General features: G+C 40.9%; 1 protein-coding gene across 1 annotated transcript in view; it reads left to right on the forward strand.

The window, feature by feature from the left end:
• USP46 (ubiquitin specific peptidase 46) overlaps window positions 1–15,934 on the forward strand; it is a 33,236-nt gene that overhangs the window by 481 nt on the left and 16,821 nt on the right. The window contains exons 2-3 of the mRNA XM_077757782.1: window positions 993–1,222; window positions 13,575–13,651. Of these exons, the coding sequence (XP_077613908.1) occupies window positions 1,010–1,222; window positions 13,575–13,651 (290 nt within the window). The 5' untranslated portion in view covers window positions 993–1,009. The remainder of the gene's footprint in view (window positions 1–992; window positions 1,223–13,574; window positions 13,652–15,934) is intronic.

Below are 15,934 nucleotides of genomic sequence, written 5' to 3' on the forward strand. Positions count from 1 at the left end.
ATTATCTAACCAGAGACTCTGCTCTTTTAAAAATAATACCTCTGACTTTTATTTGCCTAAAACAATTGAAGGATATTACATTGATAAAGTTATACTATAAAAATGCCCTGCTGTCACCTTTTTTTTTTGTTTTTTTTGCGGGAGAGGTGGTGGTGGGGACTAATTTATTCAAGAAGAATAATTGGCGTTGGTAATTTCTACAACTAGAAAGAGTAGATATGGCAACTTGTGTTTATCCCAGATTTCAGCCTTATTCCAGCAGACTTGCACAGTTAATCAGATGTTTGTTTTAGGAAGTCTCATTTAATTTGATTGCTGTCTTTTAAAGTTGTTGTAGTTTATATGTACCAGAATAAAAATAATCTGAGCAGGAAGCAAAGCGCTCCCAAGTCTCATCGCGAATGTGATTAATAATGAAGTGTCACAGCTGCATTCGTCTCTTGGTTGTCCCTGTGACAGGGAGCAGTGGTAGGCTTCTGGAATCATTTGTCTTTGGTTTCAGAACACTATCAGATAGATACATATATCCCTCATCTGCCATATGTGTTTCATTTAAGCTGCTTCCAGTCTGTTCCAGGGTGTAATATGATCTTTGGGGAGAGACCCCTGTTGCTCTAGATAAATTGCAAAATGAATAATTGATCGTTGGTGGTCACATCATATTAAACATTGATATTTTATCAGGGAACTTCTCAAATAATTTCTTGGGGTTTTTTTTTTTGTAGAACAAATAAAAACTTCGGTAGCTTTTTATATACAGGATGACTTTAGGGAGATAGGGGAAATTTAGTTCTTGGTGGGTGGCAAGAAAATGAAAATGAACAAAAATTCTTTTAAAATTTACCCATTAAAGTTGCATGGTAGAGATGAATATACGTGATACCTGTCCACTTGACATTTCAATGTAGAAATTGAAGTGTGGCATGTAAAGTTGAGCATTTTGTTTGCTTTTCAAGAACCAGAGATTGAAATAATGACCTTCTCTTTTCCAGATCTCTTTGATAACTACATGCAGCAGGATGCTCACGAATTTTTAAATTATTTGCTAAACACTATTGCGGACATCCTGCAGGAAGAGAAGAAACAGGAGAAACAAAACGGGAAATTAAAAAATGGCAACATGAACGAGACTGCAGAGAATAATAAACCAGAACTCACCTGGGTCCATGAGATTTTTCAGGGAACACTCACCAATGAAACTCGATGCTTGAACTGTGAAACTGTGAGCATTGCGGGGGCTTTTCATGTGATTTGCTTGTGCGTATCTGTACAGGCTGTGTTGTGCGTGAGTGCATTGTGGTATACAGCGCCTGGCGGTTGTCTTTGATACACGCAGACAGTTCTATTTGTGTATATGAGCAAACTTTTGGAAGTGTGTCTCCATCCAAGATGTCGCAGCTGGCTAAAGTAGACTGATGAGGGAAAAATCTCAAAAATCGGATTTCTTTGGATCACGGGCAGAATTTAGGGTGCACATATTGAACTGTTAAACTAGCCCTCTGCCAGTTACCTTGAAAAGATTTTGCTCATGCGGAGATCATGTGAGACTTAGAACAGACCATCCCTCCCACTTAAAGGGGATCAGCTGTGGGATGGTGAACTTGTCGTTGGAAGTCGGGCTTGGCTTCCGATCCTGCCGCAGTTAGCTGCGTGTTTTTAGGGTGCTGTTGCAAGGGCCGGGTGGGCTCATCTGTCCAGATGAGTTTGGTACATGGTGGGTACTTCCTGTTAGTTGAATTTGCAGACATGGTCTCTGGAGTAGGACGCAGGACATCACATATGAATGGTCTCATAGTTTGGAAGCAAAAAGCCCAGCTACAGAGCCGGGCTGCTGAGTTTGTATACTGGTTCCACCATTCCTTAGTTATGGGACCCTGGGCCTATTATTCAACCTCTCTGTGTTCACTCTCCTCATCTGTAAATTGGGGACAGTGAGAGCACCTGTGTCATGGAATTGCTTGGGAGGATGAAATGAGTTAACAGTTGGAAAGCACATAGGGCTCTGCTTGGCATGTAGCAAATATGTAACAAATGTCAGCTGTTATTATTTACTGTAACTACCAACAACGTAGAAAGCCTCTGAGTTCATTAGGAGTTTCTTCACATCATATGAAGAATGGGATTGTGCATTTTCTGGAGAGAGTTCCATTAGTTTTTGCAAAGGGACTGGGACCCAGAAATGGTTAAGAAATGTAGATTTAAGTGGGAGGTTCTTTGTTTTTTTGGCAGTATTTCTTCTGTCCTTTTAAACAACTTTTGAATCAACATTCTGATCTGTTCATTGTAGAAACAACTAGATAAGCCTAGCTAAGCTAAAAGAGAAGAGAGACTAAAAGGTACCAGTGATCTCCCCACCCAGAGATGATAAATTTGTAACATTTTCTAAAAATTGTGATCACATTTGCCCAGAGAGAGCCACTTGAACATTTTGAGATCTATCTTGCCAAAACATTTTCTACACATACTTTTCTATCTAGAGATCTTTCCTCCCTCCCTTTCTCCTTCTGTCCCTTTATATTTTATATTCCAGTACAATCTAAATGAATACGGAAGTAGAATAGTAGAGTAAATCCCATATGGGTATTACTATGATTGTTAACACATCAGCCCGTCTTGATCATTTCTTGTTTCATGCCTCCCCTTCTCCCGACCCTTGCCAAACTGGTCATTTTAAGGCAAATCTCAGATAACATAGCATTTCCTTTGAAGCTCCTTTATCACTTTGTTACAGATCTCTAAAAGGCAAGAAAAAAAATTTTTTAAACAAAAGTACAATACTATTAATACACCTAAAAATAATTTCTTTAAATCATTATTAGTGTTCAGGTTTCTCAGACTATGTCTTTTTTTGTCTTTTTTTTTTTTTTTTTTAAGCGGTTGGTTAATTCACATCAGGATCCAAACGTCCACACACTGCATTTAGCCAGTATGTGTCTCCATCTATAAGTTACTACCCACTGCTCCCCTTCCTTCCTCTTTTCCTTGCAATTTCATTGTTGAATAAATCAGGTTTGTCTTGTAGAATTTCCCACATTCCGGAAGCATCCTGGGGTGTTAACAGGTACGGAAAAACGGCAGTATGTTTCTACCATTCTATTCTTTGTTCTTATTTAACCCTCCTATTTTAGATTCTTTTTCTTTCTTCCCTTCTTTTATATAAATTCATTCTCCCCCNTACTCTAGACTCTGCAATATACATCTTTGTCTTAATTTTTTATCACTTTCCCAACATGGCTGTAACCTTTGGAATACTTCATCTCCTTTTCCTTCTTTTGTGTTACTGTTTTTGGATGAACTCATGAATTTTAACATTTTACGTATTTTAATCCTTTGCAGTTTTTTATTCTTCTTGATAGTGAATGTATTTTTAGAATACCTTCATGTACTTTTAAGCATCAAAATTAGAGATATATGGTAAATATTATAATTTGCAGATGTATAGTCGTTTTTTCCCTTTCTTCCCTCTTTTTCATAAGGGAGTATCCCTTGGCACCATCCTCACCTTATCTTGTGTATCTGTTCTGTCATCAGATTGTCTGTTGTATCTCTCTTTTTTTTCTTAAAATTTTTTTAAGTTTGTTTATTCTGAGAGAGAGTGCACGTGAGCAGGGGAGGGGCAGAGAGAGAGGGAGAGAGAATCCCAAGCAGGCTCTGTACTGTCAGCACAGAGCCTGGCGTGCTCAATCTCAAACTGCATGATCATGACGTGCACCCAAATCAAGAGTCAGATGCATACCCACTGAGCCAGACAGATATCCCTGTTGTATCTCTTTTTATTTTTTATTTTTGTTAAATTTTTAATAATGTTTATCATTATTTTTTTAATGTTTATTTTTGAAAGAGAAAGAGGTGCAGAAAGAAAGGACAGCAGTCTCTGTGCTGACAGTAGAGAGCCCGCTGCGGGACTCGAACTCACGAACTCTGAGACCATGCCCTGTGTCAAATGAGACACTTAACTGACTGAGCCACCCAGGAGCCCCAAAATGTGTATTTATTTTTGAGAGAGAGAGTGAGAGAGAGCGAGCGAGCCCGGGAGGGGTAGAAAGAGAGGGAGACACAGAATCCGAAGTAGGCTCCAGGCTCTGAGCTGTCAGCACAGAGCCCGACGCGAGGCTCAAATCCAGGCACTGTGAGATCATGGCCTGAGGCAAAGTCAGACCAGGCCTGTACCACCAGGCACCCCCCTTTTTAATTCTCTACTTTTCTCAGCCCCCACAGTCACACCCTGGCTCAGGCCCCCTTCAGGTCTTGACAGGTGACAGGAGGTATCCGTTAAATTGCAGTAACTTCCTATTGGGATTTTCTGCCTTTTCTCTTGCCTCCTGCATGTTAAAGTCCTGCCAGTGTATAGCAGTGTATCAGTTCTTTGAGTGTTTGGTACAACTTGCAATTTATTTTTGCAACCCTGAAATGTATCATTCCGTTTGGCTTTTTTTTTTTTATCTTGATATGATTGAAGTCATATAATATGTATTCTTTTTGGACTATTTTTTGGTTTTGCTTTTTTGTTCAGTATCCCTAGTAAGATTCTTTTGTGTTATTGCAGGATTCTTTAGTTCATTCATTTTCATCACCATGTAGTATTCATTCCATTGCATGAATATACCACACACATACTTTACAAATTCATTTATTTCACTGTGATGGATATTTGGTCGTTTCCAATTTGGAGCAAATCTGAGCAATGCTGCTATGAACCTTGCAGTACCTATAATCTAATATAGGTAAATCTCTCACCCCCCCCCCATGTCTCTCTCTCTCCCTCCCTCCCTCTCTCTCTCTCTCTCTCTAAATATGGTATGCCTATCAGAAAATATGAAATCCCCAAAGAGGTTGTATGTTTTACATATCCAGTATATGACCATTCTCCTTTTTCCACGTTCTTGTCTATACCTACTATCCTTAGATGGCTTCACTTTGGATAATATGTGGCTATGTAGCTGAATATTCTTTTATTCAGTAAATTACCCCCACCCCGCCTCCTATCTGCTACGTAAAGGCACAGATCCTTAGGATACAGTGAGAGCCTTGCCTTTCTGGAACTTTCAGCATGGAAGATGGGCATTAATAAATAAGTAATTAATTAGTTTTGTAATTAAGAGTTTAAAATGCTGTGAAGGAGAAGCACCAGAGTACTGTGAATATATGACAGGTGAACCAGAACAGTGGGGCATCACACTTCATTTAGCCAAGAAACCTGCTGCAGACGGTGCAGCTGGTCTGGTCCTTTGGGTTATCTTTGAAATTAACATGGTTACTAAATCTATCTTGTGGAAAACTAAGTCAGAGTTTTCAGGAAGGCTCAGACGATAGGCTTAGTCACATTTGTAGTTTCTTTTTTTGTCTATGAGCAGGTTATTCGATCCCAGCAAATGCAGATATCGCCCCCTCAGATATTTGTGTATCAGTACCTGTCACCTAGCCTGTTACTTCCTGGGGGGTTACTGTGCCCAGAGATTCCCTTCAAAACTTTTGGGTGAGACCCTAGTTTGTTATAATGGGATTCTAATCATTATGCAGTCATTATACTTGGATTGTGGAAGTGAATGTGTGAGTGTATCCTTTCGTTTTGTTTTTGTGCGAGTGTGTCCTTATGGAGGATGGCACTCTGAAAAACCTGTATTTTTTATTTCCTAAAGTGATTCGATTTTGAGGCAAGAGTTTTCTCTGGAGTTCCTTAGGTAATCACCTTCGTTTCATAGATTGGTTAACTGGATGGGATCCTAAGAGTCATCTAATCCTTCCCTACCAGGGCCCGGGTCCCTTCTGTGACATCCTAGCCAGTTGGTCACCAGCATGTTTGGCCTCTGTCCAGAGATGGGGAACTCAATCTCCCCAGGCAATGCACTCCATTTTTAGAAAGCTCTAATTGTTAGAAAAGCCCTCTACTTTCTAAGAAAATACATAGCCTGCGGGCTTTTTTGGTTGTTGTTGCTGTAAGATGTCGAGGACTTAGTGTAAAAGAAGTAACATTTAAGTTTTCCTTTGCTGGATGAGAAATATGGGGCCCCTTTGAGTAAGGTCCTCTGCCCAAGGCAAGCAGCCCTTTTAGATGGTGTTTAAGTCGCATTGGTGATATCTCACAGAGGGATTAAACTGCACTAGAGCCAGAGCAGCAAATTAGCCNTGTGCAAAATTCTTTGTGCAGCTTTCATGCTTTCAGAAAACAATGATTTTTTCCCCCTTGGTCTTACCCTTTGTAAATGTTGCTTGTGATTGCAGTGCAAATGTCAACTGAGAGATTTATGGAGACAAATGGTTTCACTCTGCGATAGTTGTGGAGAAACTATTTTAAGGGGGTAATTCAGTGCAGACTTGCCCAGATAACCTTGATCGAGGCACTTCAGAATTGCTGCATGGGGATTTTCCAGCCCAGTCTCCGGGCTCCTTTGGTTGTCCTTTGCTTGGTTTATAAGATTTGCTGGGCCATTTGGAGCTTAATTTTGTTGTTGTTAATTTCCCCCCTTTCCATTTACTGAGTTTTTGCTTTGCAAACTTGTGGTTTTTAGTGCTTCTCGGGGGCTTTAAGGCACATTTGTATCTGTCACTGGAGCCAAAAGGGTGTCTGAAGAACTGCTTTATTAAGTACCAGTTGTATGGCTCCTCCTTGCTTCATTTGCAGAGGTTAAAACTGATTCAGTAGAGCTTCTGAGCTCTTCTGTAAGAAGAGGAGGGGGGAAATGGGTGATGCACCCAGGTGAGATCACTCAGTGGTGATTCTGAGCCCCTCGGGTGGGCTGTTGTTACCACTTTTCCTAAGCCCAGTGCTTTGGCACTGCTCTCAGCTAGCACATTTTCAGTTCCTGGCTGAATAGCGTCGAATAACCACCTGGTCACCTTTTCAACCAAACCAAGGAAAGGAGTCTGGGGATTTAAGCACATTTGAATAGGATGTCCATTACTTAGGGCCCTTGGAAAGCTCCTGGTTTATATGTATACCTTATATATTAATTTGTTCTATGAATTGATTTGTAACCTACTAAAAAGAAGAGCAGGCAGGGTCACTTAATGTTCCCAGATACCTTTTCAACTAGTCTTTGGGGAACTCCATGCCCAGAACTGGGGGAGAAGAAAGGAGAATAAGATGTAGCCTGTGCTTGCTGAGAGTATTGGAGTCTTCGTGACATACATGTTTCCTTGGAGACAAGCTGTATTTTCACTTAGACCAGAATGAGATCCTTGTGTGTGGGAAGAAAATGGTTTCATTATCTGGCAGCTTTCTGGGAAGATAGAAAGGAAAAACAAAATTGCTTGATCACCCATTGCTTTTGACTGTATCAGTCTGAGTCGGGGAAGAATCCTGATGGAAGGGTTTAGAGGCATTTTTCATACTACCCCCGCGGGGTCAATCTACCTGAGCACTGCTTTCTCACACTATAAATTCTGGAAGCAGTTTACACTGGGAATTGGGAAAGTTACAGTAACTATTTAGGTTTGTACCTCTATCCCCTCCCTAAAATAAGTAAAGATTTGCATCCAGTAGGAGATCATGTTTCTTTGTTTTTGCCCCCTTCAAGTAGAAGCTTTCTTAGAACCTGATCCTCCCTCTGTCAATTATGTATGTTTTCAGTTGGCTATAATCCTTTTATTTTCTCCCAGACAAGGACCATTTAGGTTTAAAAAGTTTTACTAGTTAGAAAAATGCAATACCTATGGATTATTTCTTCACAAATCAGACACCTGAACATATAAAATGAAAATCATTTGTAATTCTGTTTTCCAGATGCCACTGTCGGCATTTAGGTATCTTTCCATTTGTTCAGTCAAATATTCATTCATTTAGTAAATGTTTATTGAGTACCTACTAAACGCTGGAAAGTATTTTAAGTGCAAGGGATATAGCATTTAAAACAAACATAAAAGGTAGTCCTTGCTCTTTTGTTTACTTAGATGCACATTTAAACCTATACATGTCTCTTTAAGTACTGCTTTAGCTATATCCCACAAATTGGGATTTTTCTTTGTTATTCAAAATATTTTCTAGTTTCTCTTGTGCTTTTTTCCCTTTGATCCATTTATTACTTAGAAGTATGCTGATTAACTTGCAGTTATTTAGGATTTTCCTAGACACCTTAATTTTACTGATTTCAAATTAAATCTAACAGAAAGATAGCCTGGATTATTGCAGTCTTTTAAAATTTAGTGTGACATGTTTGTAGCCTAACACACATGGTCTACCCTGGTAAATGTACTAAAAAACTAGGTCTCTCAACCTGGAACTGTTAATATTTAAAGTCAGGTGAATGTTTGGGTGCTACGCTGTGTATCATGGATGGTTAACAGCATCTCTGGCTTCCACCTGCCAGATGCCAGTAGCATTCCCTGATATGTGACAGTGGAAATGTGTCCAGATGTTGCCACATGTCCCTTGGAAAGAAAAGTTTCCCTTGCTGAGAACCACTGGGTTGAACAGAATATATATTTTGCAGTTATTGGATACATTATTCGAACAATAGAGTTCTTCAGGTTTTCTATGTTTTTCTTGATTTTTTCCCCCTAATCTTTCTATCAGTTGCTGAGAAAGAAGTTTAAGATACCTATGATGATGGGGTTATTTTATGTCTTCCTCTAATTCTGTCAGTTTTTCCTTCATAAATCTTTTACTTTTTAAAAAACAACTTTATTGAGGTATAACTTGTATCCCATAAAGTTCGTCCTTTCAGTAATTTTTAAAGTAATTTGGTAAGTTGTGCAGCTATCACCATAATCCAGCTTTTTTTTTTAAATTTTTTTAATGTTTTATTTATTTCTGAGAGAGAGAGAGAGAGAGAGACAGCGTGAACAGGGGAGGGTCAGAGAGAGAGAGGGAGATACAGAATCTGAAACAGGCCCCAGGCTCTGAGCTGGCTGTCAGCACAGAGCCCTATTCAGGGCTGGAACCCACGAACCGTGAGATCATGACCTGAGCCGAAGTCGGACACTTAACTGACTGAGCCACCCAGGTGCCCCACCATAATGCAGCTTTAAAACATTTCTGTCACACCAGTAAGATCCCTTGTGTTCCCAGCAATTAATCTCTGTTGCAAGCCCCAGGCCACCACTAATGTCTAATGCAAATTATTGGAATGGGTGGGTTTGGGGCTCCCACTTTATTATTTATTTTCCATTTATTTCCCCTCAGTTTTTTATTTTTTTGTTCCTCCTCTGCTTTTTTAAAAATTATTTTAATCTATGTATATGTTGAATAGATGTACATGTACATACGCTTATATGAACAATTCCATTTTAGTTTTCCTCTCAGTATGTACTTGTGTGTGTATTGGTTGTTTCTTTAGACATGACGGTATATATTCTTTACTTTTCACAGTCCGCTTACAGTTCCTAATGTCACTGTGCACATAAAACATAGAAAGCTTATAATGTACAGGTGCGTATTCCTTCTGCTTGCCCCCACCTTACCTTGTCCTTATGCCGTAGTTGTTGTATGTTTTACATTTATGAACATTATACACCCCACAGGGCAATGTCAAAATTACTATTTTTTTTTATGTTTATTTATTTTTGAGAGAGAGAAAGGAAGAGAGAGAGGAAGCGGGGGAGGGGCAGAGAGAAGGAGACAGAAGATCTGAAGCGGGCTCTGTGCTGAGAGCAGAGAGCCCGATATGGGGCTTGAACTCATGAACTATGAGATCACGACCTGAGCTTCACTGAATGAGCCACCCAGGCACTCCCAGAATTACTCTTCTTGATGCTCTTCATTCTTTTCTTGAGGATCTGGTTTTCCATCTGGTATCATTTCCTTTCATCTTGAAGAACTTCCTTTAACCTTTTTTTTTTTTTGCAGTGCAGGTCTGTTAATGATTCTCTTTATTTTGCCTTCATTCTTAAAGGATCTGTTTTTGGACTTTAAGAGGTCTGCATTGACAGTTTTTTTCTTTTAGCACGTTAAAGATGTTGTTCCGCTCTCTCTGGCCTCCATAATTTCTGATGAGAGATCAGCTTCCAATTGCATCATTCTTTCGTAATGTGTCGTTTTTCTCTAGATGTTTTTAAGATTTGCTTTTTACCTTTGGCTTGTACCAGTTTGATTGTGATGTGCCTGGGCTGGCCTTCTTTGCATTTATCCTACTTGGTCTTTCTTGAGCATCTTGATTCTATAAATGTATGTCTTTTTTTTTTTTTAATTTTTTTTTTAATGTTTTATTTATTTCTAGGAGAGAGAGAGAGAGAGAGAGACAGCGTGAGCAGGGGAGGGTCAGAGAGAGAGGGAGTCACAGACTGAAATAGGCTCCAGGCTCTGAGCTGGCAGTCAGCACAGAGCCTGACGCAGGGCTCGAACCCACGAACCGTGAGATCATGACCTGAGTGAAAGTCGGACGCTTAACCGACTAAGCCACCCGACACACCCAGTATAAATGTATGTCTTTTACCAAATTAGGAAATATTCAGCCATTATTTTTTAAATAGCTTTTATGCCCTATTCTCTCTTCCTCCCTTCTGGGACTCCAATTATATGTATGCTATTTTCTGACAGTTCTCTGAGTGTTCATTTTTATTTCATTCTTTTTTTTTTCTTTATTCTTCTCATTGGACAATTTTCTACTGATCTGTCTTCAAGTCCACTTTTTCTTTTCTGCTGTCATCTCCAGTTCATTGTTAGGTTGATCTGGCATATTACTTTTTCATTTCTGGAATTTCCATTTGATTCTTTTTTTTTTTTTTGTCTCTGCTGAGATTTCTTGTTTTTTGGTTCATTGTGAGTATATTTTACTTTACTGAGGATAGTTATAAGAGCTTCTTAAAAATTCTTATCTGCTTAAAAAAAATTCTCATCTGTTAATTTTAATATCTGCGTCATCTAAGGATTGGTGTTAGTTGTCTTAAGAACGTCTCCCATTTTCCTGGGTCTTCACACCCATTGTAGGTTTGAATAATATCTAGGACATTGCGGATGTAAAATTTGAGAGTCTCTGGATTCTGTTACCTTCTTCAGTGATTATTGTGTTTCTTGAACATCAGCAGTCAGCCAGAGGTGAGGGCAGACAGAGGCGGAGATAACCTCTCAGACTTCTTCTCTTCTTGCTAGTAGATGTGGCTTCCCAAATTGATTTTCTGGTTCCAAAACCAAACAGACTGCATTATGTTCCCCAGAAAGAAGCTGTGGAACCATAAAGTTATTCTGTACAACTGTCCTCCAGGTGTGGACTCCCCATCTGCCTGTTTGTGTTTATTCTCTTAACACTTTCTGGTAGCTTCTTTTATTTATAGTTATCTGAATTTTATAGTTTTCTGGAGGAGTGTTGAAATGGTAAGATTTTAGTCATTACTAGAGCCAGTCTTGAACTTCCATTTGGGTAAAGGAGAGTCAGACAATAAAAAAATTAAAAAAAAACAAAAACAAATAAAGCATATATAAATGTGAAGGAGTCGTATCGATTATCTATTGCTTTGTTACAAGCCACCCCCAAACTGAAACTTAAATCAGCTATTGTTTATAAAAATCATTCAACTTTGGGTTGGCAGAGGGTCACCTGATCTAGGCTAGACCTGGGTGAACTTGTGTGTTTCTGCTTCAGCTGACTCACTTGTGTATCTACAGGCCATATGCATTTTGTTCTAGACGGCTCTTGTCTGGGGCATCTTAGTGAGAACAGCTTTCTTCCATGGGCCTCTCGTCTTCCTAGGAATGGTGGGCTAGCCTGGTGGGCTAGCCTGGGCTTATCTTTCTTATGGTGTTGACAGAAATGCGAATGACAGAAAGAGAGCAAATGTCATAAGTACTTGAAGCTTCTGCTTATAACACATCCTCTAACATCCCACTGGCCAAAGCAGGTCATGTGGCTGAGCTCAGAATCAAGGATAGGGGATCTTATCTCTTGATGGGAGGATCTGTAAAGCCATGTGGTAAAGAAGCCAGTATAGGCAGTGGTGGAGATCTGGGGCTTTTCATGCATCCCACCATAGCAGGAACAGTTAGTGCCACTACAAAAGAGGCAGAATGATGTAGTATGTGTATATGTAGAAGAGCATGTGTATGTGTGTAAATGGATATGTGCCTTTTTTATACAAAATTGGAATTAGCTTATATATATGGTAGTACAGCCTACTTACTCATTGAATGTGGCGCCCACCATGCAGAAACCTTTTCCAGCTCTTAGACCATGTTAGGCCAATTATAGTTTTTATACCCCTCTCTGATGTAGCGACTGTTTACTTTTTTTTTTAAGTTTATTTATTTATTTTGAGAGAGAAGGAGCATAAGCCGGGGAGGGGCAGAGAGAGAGAGAGAGAGAGAGAGAGAGACACACACATAGAGAGAGAGACAGAGAATCCTAAGCAGGTTCCGTGCTGTCAGTGTAGAGCCTAACGTGGGGTTTGAACTCCTGAATGTGAGATCATGACCTGAGCTGAAATCAGGAGTTTGACACTTAACCAACTAAGCTACCCAGGTGCCCCGACTGTTTTACTTTGGAAAGCACTTAACATGTATTATTTTATCCTTACAACAGCCTTATTAAATTAATGCTCTTACTGTCCCCACTTTACAGATGAGGACTGAGGTACACCAAGGCTGAGTGGCCATAAGTCATCCACTGCATAGTGGCATGGCACAATGGAACTTTCCAGTTCCATAGCCTGTCTCAATACCCTTCCTTGTATATACTAATGAAAGTATAAAAGATTGGGTCCACATTTTGAGTATTTCTTTAGATAATGGCCTAGCAGTAGAATATTGGGCCATAGGGTAGTTGTCATACTTAAAGGCGTGTTTTCTCATTTTGCTGCCAGTTGACTGAACACTTCAAGGTTATTGCTGAACTAGTTTGTCCCTCTCACCGCAAGAGAGGGAAACGCCAGGCTTGCCAGTGAACTGCTGGAGTGCAAGCACTTGCTCCGTGAACTAGTATAGGTCCGAGCGCCAGGATTCCAGTGGTGTGAACTGCTGGGGCTGAGGGACAGCTGGGCCAGGGAGCCCGCTCCTTTGAGCAGTCCACAGCGGGGGGCCTGTGTGAGCCAGGGCCCCTGGCCAGCTCCAGGCTCAACTGTTAGCACACACGGCACAGGGCTCTGCAAACGATGGCCACGTCCCAAGCTAAGGGACAGATGCCGGTGCCGGTTAGTGGGACTCTCCAGCCCGGCACACATTTGGCTCCCTGGCCCTGGACACAGTTTGGATGATGAGGTACAGGAGCAAATGATTTCAAGTGATTGGCAGTAAGTGTAGACAGCTTCACGAAGAGGTGACCATCTGAGCAGTGGGTTTCCAAAGTCTCCTGTCCTTTTACCATTTCCGTTTTTATCATTGTGCCAATCTGGGCTACGTGGGTGTTTATTTGATAACTCCCTACTTTGAAATGATGGGGAAAATCAATAGAGAGGAAGAGACATCTGGTTGAGTGTTAGTTATTAAAAGTTCTAGACCAGAGCTGGAACAGGAATATGGTTAAATTGAGAATTGAGGATTTTTCTGTAGGTTGTCTTCAGGGTAGCTGGTTGCCAGCGAGTATAGAAAACCACACGTGACTATTTCTGCAGTCACGGGTTTTGGTTACGTAGGAGTGTTCAAAATTTTATTACTATATTATGTATTTTAATACTTTTATTCTTTTTTCTTTGTCTTTTTTTTGCTTCAGGTTAGTAGCAAAGATGAAGATTTTCTTGACCTCTCTGTTGACGTGGAGCAGAATACATCTATTACCCACTGTCTGAGGTAACCTCATGAATTCTGAGTGTGATCTGAGCTTTGGATTCGGCTGGTAAATAAGTGGGGGGGGGGATCCCTGTATTTCCTCAAGAGGTAATCTTCCTTTCTGTTAAACCCATATAATCCTATTATTTTCTGTTTCTTCTTTCCCAAGAGAGATTAAAAATAAGTATATGTGGTCTAGAGAAGGATCCTGCTGAGAAGAAAGAGGATCAAGTGGAAGTCATTAGTCATTAGGTTTAAAAATAAGTTTTCATCTTTAATACAGATGTGGGCTTTTGGCTTTCATCAGTTTTTCTCTCTCCCTCATCTTTGTCTCCTTGACGCACGTGATCACACAATTAATAAATGCTACATACGCCTACCATTACTCTTTTTTTTTTTTTTGTAAGCTAATATTAAAAATCATGTACTTTTGAGCGGAGACCCAGTGAGGGAACTGCCTCTCCCTCCGTCTTTCGGCATTCTGTGGAGATCATTAAGGGAAAGGAGTTCTTCCTTACTAGGGATGAGAGCAGGTACAAATCTGGAACGCAGGAGCAACTCCTGTCCAGGATTCCATGCATACTGTGTGTTGACTTGAATGTTGGAAGTGTGCCCAGAGTTGATATGGAGACACAGCTCCCTTTTCCCCCCTCCATCCCTTCCTCCCTAACCTGAGTTCGTGAAGTTGTGAGGACTTAGCAGCAGCTCAGCCCTGCTGTAGACACTGGACACGGTAGAGCGAGCCGCAGACACGTTCTTGGCCCTCCCAGCCCTTACATCCTGGGGGGAAACCGCAGGCAATGATTGGTGCCTTGTGGCAAATTGAACAGGTCCAGAGAGTGCGTGGTCATGGTGGTGCCAGTGTAGATAGACCTCGTGGTCCGGGCAGGCCTCCCCGTTGCTTAGGAGCCCAGAGCTCTGAGACATTTTAATACAGTGTCAAACAAGGTACTGTTGATTGTTACCAATGGTGATTGGGTGACAGAAGCATGATTTCAGTTCCCGTTACCTGGAACCTTTTTAGAAGGGTAGTTTGAGGGGACCAGCTGTGGTGGTTGGCTGTTAGAAAGTCATCTCTCAGGGCGAAGGCAACAGCATCAATGTGGAGGAACTTCTTGGTTCATCTGGGTTTTATGTGTTGTGTGAGTGGGTGGGGAGCTGACTGCTTTCCGGTCACCCAGCACGTCCTGTTGGTGGCACACCGGCCCTGTGTCCAAGGGCCTTAGGCCCAGATGTCTAGGACAAGTGTGTTAACTCTTATGTTTGCAAAGTGTCTTGTAGGCCAGGGTGGCCTCTTTCTTCCAAATGGTTCTGTTCAGAGCATAGGTTCCTAATATTCCTGTGACAAGAAGCCACTTTTTATTTCCTCACAGTCTTCTGCTCACAGGCAGTGGGAAAAATTATGATTTTTCCAACTTCAGTTGCGGATGAAGGAATGGGAGGAAAGATATCACTTGCCCATTCCCCCCCTCACCCCCCCCTTTTTTTTTTAACAAGTGGGCATTAGGGAGAATTTGGAGTTAGGTTGACTGCTTCCTCCCCCTTCTCGGAAATTCCTGGGCCGTTCAGAAGGGCAGATGGCGTTGGCTGTAGCTTTGAGATCTCAGTCAACCAGGTAGAGGAGGGCTAACTTGTCGGTTATAACTTTAGTCTTTGGGGAACCTTGTTATAAAGAAATGTAACCCGGATTTATGTTTCTATTATTATTATTTTATTGTTATTGTTATTATTATCATTATTTTGAGAAACATATATATGTCATGCATCCCTGAAGTAGAGGTATTTGGAGATGTTAAAGCTGGGATGCACGGGTATGAAATAGCTTCAGAACACCTTTTTAAACACTAGATTCACACCCATTAAACATTGGACTTTCTGGGCTGATATTTCTGAATTGCCTGCCCTGCCGCCATTTTACCTCATCCCTAAACTAGACCTTGACTGACTTACCCATACCTGCCCTCACATAGGCCTGACATCTCCCCTCTCCAATGGGAAGACAAGCCCCTTGCAGGCAACAGGTGGCGTTGCGCCCACCCTCACTCTCGCTAGAGTTCTGTGGTTAGAGTGGCAGCTTTCTAACCCATCCAGAGGCCTGAAGTGCTGGAGAAGAGGCCCTGGGGAATAAATGATGTGAACAGATCTATTAGCATTTTCTACCTGAGACCACAGGGAAGGAACAATTACCATCTTGATCTTTTGGGCCCCTTTCTTGGTTTAATTTAGTTTGCATTCTTAAAGATTTGTTTTTAAAATTAGAACTATGAATTTTCTTTTTATGTCTGCATGTCTTCTGATGTTTTG

Source organism: Crocuta crocuta, unplaced genomic scaffold, assembly GCF_008692635.1.
Source record: "Crocuta crocuta isolate KB4526 unplaced genomic scaffold, BGI_CrCroc_1.0 scaffold282, whole genome shotgun sequence".
Taxonomy (NCBI): domain Eukaryota; kingdom Metazoa; phylum Chordata; class Mammalia; order Carnivora; family Hyaenidae; genus Crocuta; species Crocuta crocuta.